Here is a 16,153-nt window from a genome sequence, read left to right on the forward strand (position 1 = left end):
TGGGGGCACAAAGGAGGGGCCTGGCCTTCCCGGTGGGACCCAGGGTCCTGAAGGAGAGCGGGAGTCGGCCGGGCCGGGCCTGGCTGTGACCGCTTCAGACCTGGGGTCACTTGGCCAGCCTCCGACACCTCCTCTGCGGGGCCAGGGCCTCTGCCGTCCATTAGGTTCATGTAAGGACATTGGGCCTTCGCCAGGGCCCTGGGCCTGTCACCTGCTGTCTGGGAGATGTGATGAGGACCACAGTGTCACCAGTGCCTGGGGAAAGCCGCCCTGGCCCTCCAGACTTTTCACATTTTATTAGGTCGATTTGCTCATCCACAGCCTGATGTCTTTCTGGTGCATCGCGCTTCCTTAACCCCAGGCCACAGCCCGGCCCGTTGGTGGGCAGGGGGGCCCTACGGTGAAGGGGGTGGGCTATGGGGCTGTTACCTTTCCCTGGAACGTGGCAGGCAGGTGGCCAGTGAGGTGGGCTGCTCTTGGGTCTCAGCAGAAACATGAAGAGAGTCAGGGCAGTTGGGCTCAGGCTGCCAGAGGGGCTTCCAGCCGGGTCCTCTTCTCGGGTGAGGTGGGGGTGGGGTGGGGGTGGGGTGGGCGGTGGCGGTGTGATGAGCCACCTCTGGGCAGGACCTCCAAAGTTTGGGAGGCTTGAATCTGAATGTCCGTGAAGCCCCCAGAAGGAGGATGGGAATGGGTTGACTCCATGAGTCCCTTCTCTCCAAGCGTCTGCTCCTACTTCTGCAACAGTGGATAAACAGTGTGCCCTGAGGGGCGGGCCTGTGGCCAGGGGCCCTGCAGCCCCGGCCTCGGCCTCTAGGCTGTCCCTGGGCTTGTACAGAGACAGGTGGGTCCCGTCAGGCATGGGGGGGGCCTGTCAGGAGGCTGAGGACCTCACACCCTTCCCAGGGGAGTCCAGCCCCTCTGGGCTTTTTCTGTGGCCACCAGGGAGCTCCCCTCCCTGTGATTTTGCCCCTGTTTCCCCCCTAGGGTCCCACGCACCGCCCTCCACATCCTGAGTGCAGTCCTAAGCAGGTCCTTAGTGCAGGGGGCAGGAGGAAAGGCCCTGGGCTGGCTATGCCAGGAAGGACGGGGTCGGTGGTGAGAGAGAGGAAGGTAAAGCGCCCCCCAAGGTGTTGAGGGCCCAGGCCAGGCTGCTCCCCCCACCCACCCCACCTTGTTTCATGCTTCAGCGACCAGCACCCCCCTAACTTTGCCCTGGAAGGGGACACCAGCTAAGGAAGTGGTTACTGTAGGATTTCCACCCCAGGGACGTTGCCTCTCCCTCTTCCCCAAAATGCCAGGGCCGCCTTGGTGCTGCAGACCCCATGCGCTTCTGCGGTGGAGGAACGACGCAGCCCGAGAGAGCTCCCAGGCAGCCAGGCCTGCGTTTCTGCAGAGCATCTTCTGCCCCGACGCGCACTTTGAACAGGTGACAAGGGAACGAGACGGAAGTGTCGCCAGTGAGCCGCTGAGCAGGAGGGTGAGGAAGCCGGGGCCTCGGGGGGCCCACAGCACCCACTCTGGAGCTGGGTCCAAATCCTGTCTCTGACCTCCCCACAGTTAGCTGACCGCACCGTGCCTCAGTTTCTCACCTGTACAATGGGGCAACAGCACTAATTGCAGCGTCCATGAGGATGAAATTAGACATCAGTGAAGCACATAGAACATTGGCAAGGCCAAGCAGAAAGAGCCATGCACACGTTTAAGAGAAATGCTGGTTCCAGGGTTCCCAGACCCTCGGGGCCCCAGTTCAAAGCAGCAGGAAAGGCCAGGAAGAAGACTCAGCACCAGACGGTGATTCCAGAAGTCGTCTTGCCTCAGAGCCGGTCGCCCAGACTCCCGTCCCTTCCACGCCTTCCTGACCTGTCTCGCCTGCAGTTCGCTGCACTGTCATTGAGACCATGCCCTCCTCTCGGCCAGCTGACCCCCCATCCTCGCGAAATGTCTGTCACCTGCCATAACTGAAAGCCTGCGTTTCTAGTCACAAATAGAAGGAAACTGGAAACACTCATCCCATGGAAACAAAACAACAAGATCACGACGTTGTAGCCGACGCCTCGGCCCACCACCGGCTGCGAGCCGAGGCCGGGCTGCGGGGAGCCGCATGGGACAGTGTGGACATTACACAGCGGATATTGCTCGTCCGGGAAGAAGAGTGAAATCTTGCCAGGGATCGAGAGGGTATTATGCCCAGTGGACAAGTCAGACAGAGAAAGACAAATGCCGTATGATCTCACTTACATGTGGAATCCACCACAACCCAAAATGAATGAGCAAACAAAACAGAAGCAAACTCCTAAATACAGAGAAGAAATGAATGGCCAGGGGAGAGGGGGCGGGGAGATCCGTGAGAAAGGGGAAGGGACGGAGATGCAGAAATTGCCAGTTACCAACACCGTCACGGGCTGCGGTATACAGCCCGGGGAGCACAGCCAATGACACCGTAATGACCGTGGGTGGGGCCGTGTGGGCACAAGGCTGATGAGGGCTCGCGTTATGAGGCATATAAATGCCTGGTCACTATGCTGCACACCTGAAACTAATACATTATGTGCCAACAGTAACGGGAAAAGTAAAGAGTCAGGTATTAGCAAGGGTTGAGCAGACTCTCCAGGCAGCCAATCAGGGGGCGGAAAGGGAACCCACTAGGGAATACACGTCTCACTGTGTGAAGGCACCAATCACAGTTAGCGCCCCCTCGGACCCCGCCTAGAGAGATCGCTGCCTGGCAGGGGCGTGAGTCCCCATCTCAGGGAGCTCGCCCTGCGGCGGAGGGTTGGTTGAGCGCTCAGTAAACACCCGCCACAGGCCAGGCCCCGGGCAAGGCTTCTAGGTGCCGCCTCTAGGTGTGCTCAGGGCCTCCCCGGAGAGCAGGAAGGACAGAGGAGCTGTAGGTCAGGGGCTGGGTTTGTCCAGCTCAGGGCCCTCTGGCTGCTGCACGTCTAGCCTCCTGCTACCTCTGGGCGGCGGGAGCACCTGTGCTCTGGGTCTGCGTGGAGGATCTAGTAAAACACAGATGCCTGCCCCCCCCCACCCACTGGGCCCCCCAGGATGTGAAGTCACAGCAAGGCCCAGCTCTGCCCAGCCCTCCTCCTCCCGTCTCCTTGGGGCCTAGGCCAGTGTGGGGCAGGCCCGGGGGGCACCCAGACTCCCTTGTACTCCCTGGAGATGTCTCGCTGCTCCCAGCACCCGTCACCCTGGCTCTAACCCGAGGCATCACAAGCCATCGTCCTTCCCCACCAAGCAGGGCCAGCAGACGTGAACTGCTGGCTGACCGTTGGCCGGCTCCAAGGAGAGGGGCGACTGAGCCTCGGAAACAGCAGGAGCTGGACTGCATGCACTCGGCCTGCCCTGCAGGGCACCCCGCCTGCCCACCTGGGTGCCCAGGTAGTGACCGGTGCCCAGAGTGACTGGAGCCCTGGCTCTGCCCAAGGGCAGGTCCAGCGCCCACGCCACATACGGCCGGGCCGCATGTGCAGGCGCAGAGCCACTCCACATGCCTTTGGGCAGAGCTGCGCGCAGCCCGCGCACACTCCACACACGTCCCTCCGCACAGCCTGCAGGGCCCAGCCCCCCGGAAACGTGATGGGCGGCACGGCGGGAGCTTGTGAGCCTGGGGTTGTGCCTGCCCAGCACGAGAACCTGCCTGGGCTGCAGACAGCCTCAGGGCGCCCCAGCACCACCTCGGGCCCAGAAAGGCCCAGAGCACTGCGGGTCGAGCCGCGAGGGGCTGAATCGCAGACTCACGGAGGCCAGACCACAGACTGAGATGGAACCTGGCGCATGCGCAGCACACCAGCCCCAGCTCGCATCCCAGCCTTGGCGGCAGTCGCCCCAGAGGGCCGGGACTTGGGGCAGTGACTGTCGGCTTCCCCACTTGTTGTCTCTGCTCCCAACTTAGGACCAACCAGACAAAGCCAAATGTGCTCCCCTGACCAATCACATAGGTGCCCCCCTTCTAGGTAGGGGCCTCCAGCATCCCTATTCTATCAACTTCCAACCATGGCCCACCTGAAGCCGCAGCCTTCTCCACTAGGAGGCCCCTTGCAGGGTGAAGGGAAGCAGGTGGTGTGAGCCTCAGGGAGCAGAGAGGGCTCATGGGCCCCCAGGTCTGTGCCCGGGATGGTGGCCCTGGGGCACCCCCGCAGTCCTCGTCCCTGGGAGCAGACGGAGCACTCAGGATGAACTCAAGACTCATTCATTCATTCATCCATTCATTCGGCAAACACCTCCCGAGTCTGAGCGGAGGAAGCCCAAGGACGACCAATGAACACTCGAAAGCAGAAGGGGGCGGAGGGGCTGCAGCAGGAGGGCACGGAGGGAGGGCGGAGGGCACGGGAGCTCCCGTGTTCGGGGTGGGAAGCCTTTCTGAAGGCGGCCGTGGCTTTCTCCCTCTTTGGTTAGGGCGGCTCAGGACAGCCAGGGGCTTCACCCCTCTGAGCCCCCCTCCTCCTCCGCGGTGCCGGCAGCCATCAGCCTCCCTGTCGCTGTCGCTGTCCAGCGTGGCGCCCAGGTTGCTCCGCAGCCCCCGTCAGCCAAGCACGTCGTTCCTGAGACACAGAGGGACGGACAGGCAGCCAGCATCCGCCTGTGGGGACAAGGAAAGCACATGAGGCAGCGGTAGCCCCCTCAGGCACGGGGTGCTTTGCGGGACGCGCCCCGAAGCCTGGTTCACTGGACGCGGCAAAAGGCCAGCCCGGCCGTGTGTTTATCAACTTACCGCCCACAGGTAAAAGAGTGCGGCTCAGCTTTGGGAAGAGAGCGCTGAGTGGAATCTTGCTCTGTCACCGTGGGACGTGGGGACAATTGTTTAACCTCTTCAGCCTCACTCTCAGCACATGGAAACCCAGATGCAAAAAGTAGCCCTCCCTGCTGGCCGTTGGGCCCTCTGCATGAGACCTCCACGAAGACCTGGAGCCTTGGCCAGCTCGCCTCTGCCCCTGCCCGGGGGTCTGTCCTGTTCTGGAGAGCACCCCCAGCCCCCCAAGGAAGGCTCTGGTTCTGCCTCACACCCCAGCGGCCCGCCTTCCACGGTCTGTGCACACACACACACACACACACACACACACATATTCCTTTTTGTTCTTTCCCTTGGTCATTTCCACTGCCAGTATTCCTTGGAGGTCATTCCATATCAGTACCTACAGAGCTTTTTGAACCTTCTTCAACCCTGAGTAGCACCCACTGTACCGGTGTGCGTAATTTATTTCCCACAGGTGGGTACGTCTGCAGGTACATCCCAGAAAGTAAGTGGCCAGCGTGGAGGGCATGTGCTGTTGTTTCAAAGCTGCTGCTGTTGTAATGGGCAGTCTGCCTTCTTCATCTTTTTTTATTTTTTTTTAGATTTTATTTATTTATTTATTTATTTATTTATTTATTTATTTATAGAGAGAAGGGGAGGGGAGGAGAGAGGGAGAGAAACATAGATGTGAGAGAGGAACATCAATCCGTTGCCTCTCGCACACACCCTGATAGGAGACCAAACCTGCAACCCAGGCATGTGCCCTGCCCAGGAATCAAACTGTTGGGAACCTTACACCTGGCTTCTAGCTAAAAACATTGCATTGATTACAGGAACCTGTGGGCTCCACAAAGCCAATCGGCTACAGGTAAATGAGGTGTGCATGCGCTCCCCAAGCCAATCGGCTACAGGTACATGAGGTGTGCATGCGCTCCCCAAGCCAATCGGCTACAGGCACATGAGGTGTCCACGAGTACCAGTTGCACCCAAGTAATCAATAAGCGGGCCCTTCTTTGTCTCAAGCTAGCCAATAGCAAGCAACCTAATCTCCTTCCTCTCCCTCCCCCCCTATATATATATCCAGTTCGGAAAAATAAAGTTTGCAGCTTGATCAGAATCTTTTGTCTTGCTGCCATTCTTCGCGCCTCTTGTCCCCCCAACTCATTTGTTCTAGGTAGGTGGTCGAGCCCCAGTTGATTGCTCCGCGGGCCGGAGCAAGTGGCGCCCAACGTGGAGGCCCGATAGCCGCCGGAACAAAGCGCCGTCCCCGCCAGTGACTTCCCCGCACAGATTGGATCGCCGCGACTACTCACCGCGAGACAGATCCAGGAGCCCCCTCCCCTCGACGGCGAACTCGGCCAGGTAAGGCCCCCCAATCATGGGACAAGCATGTTCACAAAGTGATATTTTTATAAGTAGATTAAAGCAAACTCTCAAGGTGTGAGGAACTCGAGTTAAGAAAAAGGATTTAGTTTTATTTTTTGACTTTATATTCAAAATGTGCCCCTGGTTCCCCCAAAAGGGGACGATTGACCCGCAGTGTTGGAACCGGGTCGGAGATTGCCTTAATGACTATTATCGAGTCTCTGGCCCCCAGACCGTCCCTATCACCGCCTTCAGTTATTTTAATCTTATTAAAGAAATCTTAGTCACTCATGGGCATTCTCTGGATGTCCGGAGCCTCTGTAAAGAGGGAAAAGAAGTTCTAAAAAATCAATCTCGGCCCCCTTAGAGGGCCCCCTCAATTTGCCCCTCAATTTCTATTAACATAGAGGAAGAGATTAAAAAAACCCCTAACCCTTCCCGTAATTCCTCAAATAACCATGTCGACAAATTAAACCCAGCAGAAGAGGCCGAACTCGAAAAAGAGGCAGCTTCTTACAATAACCTTGACTGGCCTCCTCTCTCTTCTGCCCCCTTACTTAAAGATCTCCCAGCTTTTCGGCCGCCCCCCTATGCACCCTCAAACCTACCGCTCGCAGCCACCCGTATTCTAGCCCCCATTCTAAACAACCCCGAGCCACCAACAATCCACCAAAAACCCCTTCTTCAAAAAACCTCCATTCAAGAAGCCTTAATTCTCATTTGAGAAATCAAGGCCGTGGCTAAAGAATTCACTGATTTGACCGTATCCACCCCCACTGAATTACTCGCTTTCCCCAAACCGTGGGGAGTAGACCTAGATACCCAGACTGCTGACATTTTAATAGCCACACATCAAGCATTTAACATATCTAACCCTCACCTAGCCGAGGATTGCTGGTTATGTATGAGCCTAGGCACTCCCATGCCTTTAGCTATTCCTGTCAATATATCCACCCTTAATAAATAACAGCTACAATGTAACCCTAGTTTACCTTTTAGAGTCCAACCTACAATATTTCCACCCTCCCAGTGCTTATAAGGCATAGCTCAAAATAATAGCTTCGACATTCCCGTCGGCTTTATAGAATTTACTAGTTGTAGCAGCATAACCAATTATAGTAACCCCCTTTGCCCAGGTCATGGACAAATTTTCATTTGTGGAAACAACCTGGCCTTTTCAGCCTTGCCCGCTAACTGGACCGGGCTATGTGTCTTGGCTACCTTTACTACCAGATATAGATGTTCTCCCCGGAGACGAGCCTGTCCCCATTCCCAGCTTAGACCATATTGCGGGGCGACAAAAAAAGAGCATTAACATTCATACCCTTATTAGTTGGATTAGGCGTCTCTGGAGCAGTTGCCACAGGGACTGCAGGATTGGGAGTCGCAGTCCATTCATACACAAAGCTCTCTAAACAACTAATTGATGATGTCCAGGCTCTGTCCAGTACCATTAGTGACATCCAAGACCAAGTAGACTCCCTAACAGAAGTTGTCCTTCAAAACAGACGAGGTCTAGATTTACTTACTGCAGAACAGGGAGGTATCTGTTTGGCTTTACAGGAACACTGCTGCTTCTATGCCAACAAACCAGGCATCGTCCGAGACAAGATAAAACAGTTACAAGAAGACTTAGAAAAAAGAAGAAAAGAACTTTCCGAACACCCCCTTTGGGGTGGACTCAACGGAATTCTCCCCTATCTCCTTCTCCTCTTAGGACCTTTAGTTTCTATCACCCTCATCCTCTCTTTTGCCCCCTGGATTCTTAGACGTATAACCAACTTAGCCAAAGACCAACTTAACAATGTACTAGGAAGGCCTATTCAGGTGCACTATCAACAATTAGAAATGCTGAAACATGGAGCGGACTCTGAGCCGTGCAGCCGCTGGGGTGCTAGCCCACGATTCCTGCCAGGTTCCCCTCCTGCGGGAGCAGCATAACCCTCGAAGGTATGCTTCACAGCCAAGTAGCTGTGATAGACACCGCTGGGTGCAAGGCAAAGCACTGCAAGGAGAGGCCTGTAGCATACGGCCACTTCGAGTCTCCTGAGAGGTAAGCTGACTTGCAAAGAGGTTGGTGCCCAACTCCTCTCCTCCCAAAAGGTACCCTAAAGCTCAGAATGAGCCCAGGAGGAGTCAGGCCTCTGCCTCCCCCAGCCGGTTAAAGTCTACCCTACCTACATTCTCCTCGCCCTCAAAGTAATAAAAAGGGGAGCATCAAACTGGCCACCTGTGGCTTTGCAAGGTGATGCGGAACCAGCCGAACCACACCAGTCAGGGCTGCCTCCCGCATCTTCATCAATGCGGCACGTTCTGACGGTGGATCCTGGCTGATTCCACAGGAAAACTGAGTAACACCCGCTCCCCTATGACACACATCCCCTATGAGCGCCTTTGACACACGTCACTGCCCTTTGTGGGTCGTTTCTGTGCCTCCCTTCTGCCCGCCCCCACCCCTGCCCCATGAGGCTGTTGGTCATTTTCTTGTTGATTTGTAAGTGCTCTTTGTATTCTAGGAAAGGGAGCTGCAGACGGATCCCCAGTGGGTCACTCACAGCCTCCCTTCTCGCCTCTCTGCCGAAGACCGGGCCCTGTGTGCTCTCTCTTTTCAAAAATTTCCAGCCTCTGGGGCAGTTCTTTGTACACAGTAGATGATCAATAAATGCTTGTGGATAACTTAATGCTGTAACAACTTTCTCTGGTCATCTTCATTACACATCACCCACCACCTCATGTTCATTTTGTTTAAATATATATTCATATTTCTATTTCAATGCATTAAAGATAATATAAAAGATATTCAAGAACTGGACATTTAAAAGGATGAGCTAAAAATAAACACAGACGGGAGTTCTGATGCTACTTCCCACACTCCGGCAGACCGTCTGCGCCGCCCCAGAGGCGCAGCGCCTGCTTTGGAGACCTCTGGGTCACACGGTCTCACGGACACACGGTGTTTACTGAGACCTTCCGCTTAGCCACCTGGTGAAGGGGCGTGGCCTCTGGGGTTTGTTGGGAAATGTTCGGCTTGTCTCTCCCAGTCGAACACCCAGCATTTCTGAGTCCTCACGGGAACCTGGATCATACTCACCAAGAGTACAGGAGGGCGTGGGGGTGGTGCGGTGCAGGAGACACCAGACCCGGGATGCAGTAGCCCAGGGCCGCAGCACTAGGAGGTCAACCACGGAGGGCAACACCAAGCCAAGCCGGCGAGAGGCTCTGAAGACCAGGCAGGGGTGTGTGTTCATGCTCGTTTCTCAAAGAGGCTGCGAGGCGCAGGGGCTGGGACTTCCAGGGACCCCCAGGTGTCTGCACTAGCCTGATGGGTCTTCGGGAGCATCTATAAATTGGAGGAAGGAAGGGGAAGGTGGGAGCCTAGGTCCAGAGCTCATGGCGCCCCCTGGTGGGCACATCCTGCCCTGCCCAGTGACCCATTTGTCCTGGGCATTGGCTGGGCAGGTGGCTGCTGAGTCATTCTCCCTGGAGCCCCCTTCTGGCGCAAATCCAGGGGTTTTGCTGGTGTTCTGGAGGGCAGCGTCTGAGCAGAGAAGAGACTTTTCAGAAATACTTTGCTTTTTAAGCCCCAATTCTTCGTCGAGCTTTCAGATGCAATTTACAAATCTCATTCTATGAATAGATCCAGCCAATTTCAACAATCCTTTTTAAGGCGAACTTTGATTAATGTTTGTACCATTTACCTACTTAGTTAATTAAACTCCATTAAACATTTTAAGCTGCAATCAAAGTTTATTATATTCCATTTTCTAAGTTTCTCAATTATCTAACAAATCTTCCCCAGTTCTGAAGTGATTCTTATCAATCAGGGACACTAAACTTATAATTATGGTGATTTTTAAATATTCAAAAACTGTTTACCAACTTAGCAAAATTTCATCTTCCAATCAGAGGTCAAAATCAATGACTCAAGAGCACACTGAAATTAGAATCACAAGTCTGATGTGAACACTCAGATATGCCCAATTCTCTCCGATTTTGTAAGTTCTTAAAGTGCCAGAGACATGAAGCAGATTTCTGAGCTTCACACAGGAAGCTGAGTGATATACACACATGGCGTACAGACATACCTCATCATCCCCACACTCACCTCCAAACACCCCTGGTTAAAACTGCCCCCCAGATGGGTAGCGTCTTCCTTCTCCGCACACACTCACATTGGGTGAGGGTCCTTAGTGGGGGGTTTTTCCCAAGCTCCTGCTGGAGTACCGGAAGTCAGTTCTGACATGAATTTTCTTTCCACTTTGTGAGTTGTCCACAATACTTCTCCATTCCACTGAGGAAGTGTTCATTGTGCAGCGTTAGAAGTTAGAACTTGGTCCTTGAGTTTGGCTAAGAAAGTCATCAGCACCAAGAACTCTAGTGTAAGAACTTCATTTAGAAAGTCTCGGAGGTAGAAATGAGCCAGGGGGCCGCATGGACTGAGGAAACGCGTTAAGGAGGCACAGGAAGAGCCCTTGAGGGTTAGGAGGCAGAAAGGCAAAGATAACACACCTGCGAGAAGGAGCGGGGGAAGGCACAGGTGTGCTCCAGAGGGGTCGCCCTGAGGAAAGAAGGGGGTGGGGAAAGGTGCAGGCGGGAGTGCGAGAGAAAGGGGGAGAGCAAATTCTGGGTCCTTCACTTTGAAGGTTTGTATCTGGTTTCCAAAGGTGGGGGGTTAGGGGAGGTCTAAGGGGAGAATTCAATAGAATATTCATCAGCTTTCCAAGTGCATCCTTTCAGGGTCGTTGTCTCTGCTGATTGGTTGGTGATAGGGTCAAGGGTCAGAGGTCAGGGGTCATTGCTGGTCCTACTGTCAGTCTTGGCATCGCTTCATGTGGTTCTGCTGCTTTTCTGGGCCTGGAGCTGAAACATGACTGAGGCCTAGATGTTATCTCCAGTTTGCCCAAAACTCCATCTCCGTTGTCCGCAGACCCGAGGCTTGGTTCCTAAAGTACACTCATTGGAACCTCGTTGCCCTGAGGGCTTAATGCTTAAGGGAGTGGCCATGCGAGAGCTCACGTGTGGGGCATGTGGAGCTGTCCTCTGCCCCTCTCATTCCTCCTCGAATGGGGTCCAAACCACATGCCTAGCAACATGTTGGGGAGAGAAGACCACTCTGGGGTGAAGTCCGAGTGAGGCAGGAGATGGAGTAGGAAATCCCGACACCGCAGCTGTCACCTGTCAGCCCTGATTCCCAAGAACTGCCTGTGACACCTGATAATAATTAGTTTTGTGGTTTCCTCTCCGAGTGAGCAATCAAGGAGGATTGTGGGAACTCGCATGTGTAGATGCTTCATAAAGGGCTCTCGGCGCCTCTTGTTCGACAGGCAGCCGCGTCTCCCCGCACAGCGCCAGCCTCGGCCCTGGCGCACAATGGCGAAGGTCGGAGTGAACGGATTCGGCCGTATCGGGCGCCTGGTCACCAGGGCTGCCTTTTATTCTGGCAAAGTGGACATTGTTGCCATCAATGATCCTTTCATTGCCCTCAACTACATGGTCTACTTGTTCCAGTATGATTCTACTCATGGAAAGTTCAAGGGCACAGTCAAGGCCGAGAACAAGAAGCTTGTCATCAATGGAAAGCCCATCTCCGTCTTCCAGGAGCGGGATCCTGCCAACATCAAATGGGCTGACGCCGGTGCCGAGTACATTGTGGAGTCCACTGGGGTCTTCACCACCATGGAGAAGGCTGCGGCTCACCTGAAGGGAGGAGCCAAGAGGGTCGTCATCTCTGCTCCTTCCGAGGACGCCCCCACGTTTGTGATGGGTGTGAACCAGGACCAGTATGACAGCTCCATGGAGATTGTCAGCAACGCCTCCTGCACCGCCAACTGCTTGGCCCCTCTGGCCAAGGTCATCCATGACCGCTTTGGCATCGTAGAGGGACTCATGACCATCGTCCTCGCCATCACTGCCACCCAGAAGACCATGGACAGCAGCACCTCTAGGAAGGGGTGGCATGATGGCCAAGTGGCTGCCCAGAGCATCATCCCTGCTTCCACTGGCGCTGCCAAGGCTGTGGGCAAGGTCATCCCGGAGCTGAACGGGAAGCTCACGGGCTTGGCCTTCCGCGTCCCCTCCTTCAGTGTGTCGGCTGTGGATCTGACCTGCCGTCTGGAGAGAGCTGCCGAATACAACGACATCAAGAAGGTAGTGAAAGAGGCATCCGAGGGCCCCCTCAAGGGCATCCTGGGCTACACTGAGGACCAGGTCGTCTCCTCTGACTTTAACAATGACACCCACTCCTCCACCTTCGATGCCGGCGCTGGCGTTGCCCTCAACGACCACTTTGTCAAGCTCATTTCCTGGTATGACAGTGAAGTCGGCTACAGCAACAGGGTGCTGGACCTCGTGGTCCACATGGCCTCCAAGGAGTGAGAGCCGCCGGACCACCGGCCCCAGCGACAGCTGCCGGGGAGCCCTCGCCCCAAATTGATCCCCCAACACACGGAATCCCCTGACCTCCTGTTCCTGTCCCAGCCCCCCTGAAAAGGGGAGGCGCTTAGGGAGCCCTGTCTTGTCTTGCACCATTAATAAAGGTCACTGGACCCAGCCAAGAAAACGATGAAGCCTGTAGCCATTTAATAGGCCAGTCCCTGGCCAGAGGTGGCCTGCTCCTGCGTCTTGGGAAGGGTGCTTCCCTTCACCAAGTTCCCTCTTGCTTTGCTTTACAGCATCCGTGTGGTCAGTCCGGTTCTTGGTTCGCGTCCCCCACGAGCCTGGGCCCCGCTGTCTCCATCTGCAGCACTAAACCTCTAACAGTTGCTTTCTCTACTTCTGCCCATTGCTTGGCACCCGGGACTTGCCACCCTGGTGACATTCCGTACCTGGCCTATCCTTCCTGCTCTGCTCACGCCCTCCTCACTGTCCCTCTATCAGAAGGACTTGGGGCTGTTCCGGTTTGGGGCTTTCGAGCGAAGCAGCTCTCGGAGTTCCAGTGCCATCTCCATCTCCCCTTCTCTCCGAGCCCCCTCCGTGCCCCCTCGACTCCGTCGGGAGCACCCTGAAGGTGGACCTGCTGGGCCAGGGGCTGAGCGTCTGTTTCGTTCTCCTCGATTTTCCTTTTGCAGAGCAATCTCCGAACAGAAAGGACTGAGCTTCCCAGCCTCAGTTTCCCCTCCATCTGCCAACCTCACCCAGGGCTCGGGGGGCCGTAGGCAGGCAAGCAGTGGGTCATGGAGGACCTGCCGCAGTCAGTGCCAGGGCTGGTGAACATACCAGGAGCCACGGATGCCCACGGCCGGGGGGGGGGCAGGCCCACGCCGGCCTCAGCGTATCAGAGAGGGCGGTGCGGACTGGGGCAGTATCCCTTAGCGCCCAGCATCCCTTCCCCTTGTGCTAACAGCCGTTTTTGGACTGCCCCTTCCCCACTTACATGGACCTGCCCGAATCAGTTTCTTTGCATCCATAGGCTCCCTGCTGATCCCTAAGTCTTCCTAGGGGAGGTGACAGCTGAGCTGGGCCCTGAGGATGAATGGGACTTGGCAGATGAGGGTTGCAGGAGGGTGTCGGGCGGGAACCGCACTGGAAACGAAGAGGCAGAAGCGACCCGGCACACCGAGGAAATTCAGTCCCCCCTCCCTCCGGGGGTGCAGTGAGAACCGGCACCAGGGCCTGTCTGCAGAGCTGGGGGCATGGGTCCTCCCAAAAGGTAACCCAGAGCTGGCCAGGATTTTAAATAAAGCAACTTGATCAGATTTCCACCTTGGAAAGCTCATTCTGGCTACCGTGCTGGGCCAGATGGAGGCAGGAGTCCAGCCGAGAGGCAGCTGGGATGGACAGAGGCGAAGCCGAGCAGCCGGGAAGGGACAGGCCTGACTCCGGAGCCCCAAGGGGAAGCCTGGGCGTGAAGGGTGGGGGAGGAAAGCAGATGGGTCTCGAATCCTGGGTGGATTTTAAACAGGAAGCAGGCGGAGGACCCTCCAGGCCCGGGTTCACAGCAGAGTTGAGCAGACAGCCCAGCAGGAGCCCTGCCCAGCCCAGGTCTGCCCCGCCCCGGGGCCCTCCCTCCACTACGAGGAGAATCAGCTGCTGCCTTCCTCCTGGGACAACAAGTGGTAATACTCGGTCCTCATCCCAACCTGTAAATATGCCCATGTATGCAAAAGAGGCTCTCTGGATGCGAGTAAATGAAGGATCTTACGGCGGGGAGATTATCCCGATGGGCTTGATAGAATCGCAAGTGTCCTTATGAGAGCGAAGTTGATGTGAAGACGGCGCAGAGCGGGACAAGAAGGCCCTACGCTGCTGTTTCGGGGGCTGGAGAAGCGCCTCCGGACGGAAGCTCGAGGGAGCAAGCAGCGGGTTCGCCCTGGAGACCCCGGAAGGAACCAGCCCTACTGGCCCCTCGGTTGTAGCCCAGTGAGACCCGCTTCAGACTCTTGACTTTGAGGACTGTAATACATTTGTCTTGCTTCCGGGCTACTAACTTTGGGGTAATGTGCTGCGGCCACAGTAGGAAACTAACGCAGCAGGTCTCCGCCGATGAGTAAGGACCGCCCTCTCCCTCCCCCACCCCCCACCCCACCCCCACCCCCACCCCCCCCCCCACCCCCCCCCCCCCCCCATTCTACGGACCCACTGGGCTCTACACACAAGGCGGTGCCCTCCTGCCTCCCCTGTGACGTCATTGGGGGCGTGGCGTAATAAAGGTCCAATCCCCTAAGGGCTGAATAACAAGCTCCACGTGAGAACACTTAGCCACACCCCGGAGGCTAGGAGGCTACTGTTGGAGCCTCTGTCTGCTTTTCCCTGCCCGCCCCCACAGGGTTCTGTGGGGGGACTAGAACGCCACAGTGAGTAAATCCAGAGGCTGGCCTAGGAGGGCACTGAGCCCGCGCTTTTATACCCAGCCCGAGGCAGTCATCCTTACTCCAAGCCACCTGGGACGGCCCGCTTTCCCACTTCTGCTGCTCTCTTTGCAGTCACGGGGCAGCAGAACGAGATTCGGCCCTGGCCAAGGAGACACAGCAGCAGCCTGCCGGGGCTCCTGGGGAAACCGTGCTTCCCGACCAAAAGGGTGTATGCTCCTGGCACCCCTGCCCCACCCCACGCTTCTGAAGGCAGAGATGAGACCCGGTGCTGTGGCGGACGGCCTGTAACCAGGAAGTGACAGGCGTGGTTAAGATGATGGGTGCAAAAAAGAAGGGTCTGGTCCCTGGTGGCATCGTTAGGTAACCAAACCAACTCCTGAAACCCTCCGTTCTGGAATTACAGCTACACATGGAAAAGAAAGTCCATCTGTGTGAGGCATACAGTGGGGCTTTCTACTTGCAGCCTAACACACTCCTGCCGATGCTGCGCCTGGATGAACAGGTCAGCGGAACAGGCAGCCTCGCGGAAACACTGAAGCACAAAAATCTAGAAGGAGAAAGGAAATATTTATAAATGAGAAGCAATAAATGAAGATAAAGCACAGACCTCGGGACTACTTGGTGGCTGGGAGGGCACCGGAGGCATGTGCCCCCCGCGGGGTGGGTTTTCATTCCGGGCCATGGCGGCTCTCCCTCCTACACCCATGAACACTCACCCACCTGAGAACAGACTGTGAAAGTGTTTGAAGCAAAAACTGACAGAAATAATGGGAGAAATAGTCAGCTGTACAATAGTTGGGGACTTCAATACCTGACTCTCAGTAATAGAACAACCAGACAGGACCAAGGAAGCAGCTGTGGCTGGTGTGGCTCGGTGGACTGAGTGCCGGTCTGCAAAGCAAAGGATCGCCAGTTCGATTCCCAGTCAAGGCACAAGCCTGGGTTGTGGGCCAGGTCCCCAGTAGGGGGTGTTCGAGAGGCAACCACACATTGATGTTTCTCTCCCTCTTTTCCCCTCTCTCTAAAAATAAAATCTTTCAAAAAAGAAAGAAAGAAGCACCTGGAGGACCAACATGACCCCCAGACCCCCAGATGTAAGAGACAAACGGAACCCTCCCCCAGTTGGCACGACTCACGTTCTCAAGTGCACGTGGGCATTTTCCAGGCTGGGCTGTGTGTTAGGCCACAGGTTAGTCTCAGAGGATTTAAAACAAAGGCTCTTTAAAAATATCTTCTCTTT

General features: G+C 55.8%; 1 protein-coding gene across 2 annotated transcripts; it reads left to right on the forward strand.

The window, feature by feature from the left end:
- Window positions 1-4,445: 4,445 nt before the first annotated feature.
- LOC119050287 (glyceraldehyde-3-phosphate dehydrogenase-like) lies at window positions 4,446-12,478 on the forward strand. Of its 2 annotated transcripts, XM_053659159.1 has the most exons (2): window positions 4,446-4,472; window positions 11,483-12,478. In XM_053659159.1, the coding sequence occupies exon 2, from the start codon at window positions 11,594-11,596 to the stop codon at window positions 12,476-12,478; it is 885 nt and encodes a 294-aa protein (XP_053515134.1). In that variant the 5' UTR covers window positions 4,446-4,472; window positions 11,483-11,593. The 2 variants fall into 2 exon arrangements, with proteins under 2 accessions (XP_053515134.1, XP_037002398.2); XM_037146503.2 differs by lacking the exon at window positions 4,446-4,472 and having other exon boundaries at window positions 11,474-12,478.
- The last annotated feature ends 3,675 nt before the right edge of the window (window positions 12,479-16,153 follow it).

The sequence above is a fragment of the Artibeus jamaicensis genome, unplaced genomic scaffold (assembly GCF_021234435.1).
Source record: "Artibeus jamaicensis isolate MK-2021 breed Jamaican fruit bat unplaced genomic scaffold, CSHL_Jam_final scaffold_614, whole genome shotgun sequence".
NCBI lineage: Eukaryota > Metazoa > Chordata > Mammalia > Chiroptera > Phyllostomidae > Artibeus > Artibeus jamaicensis.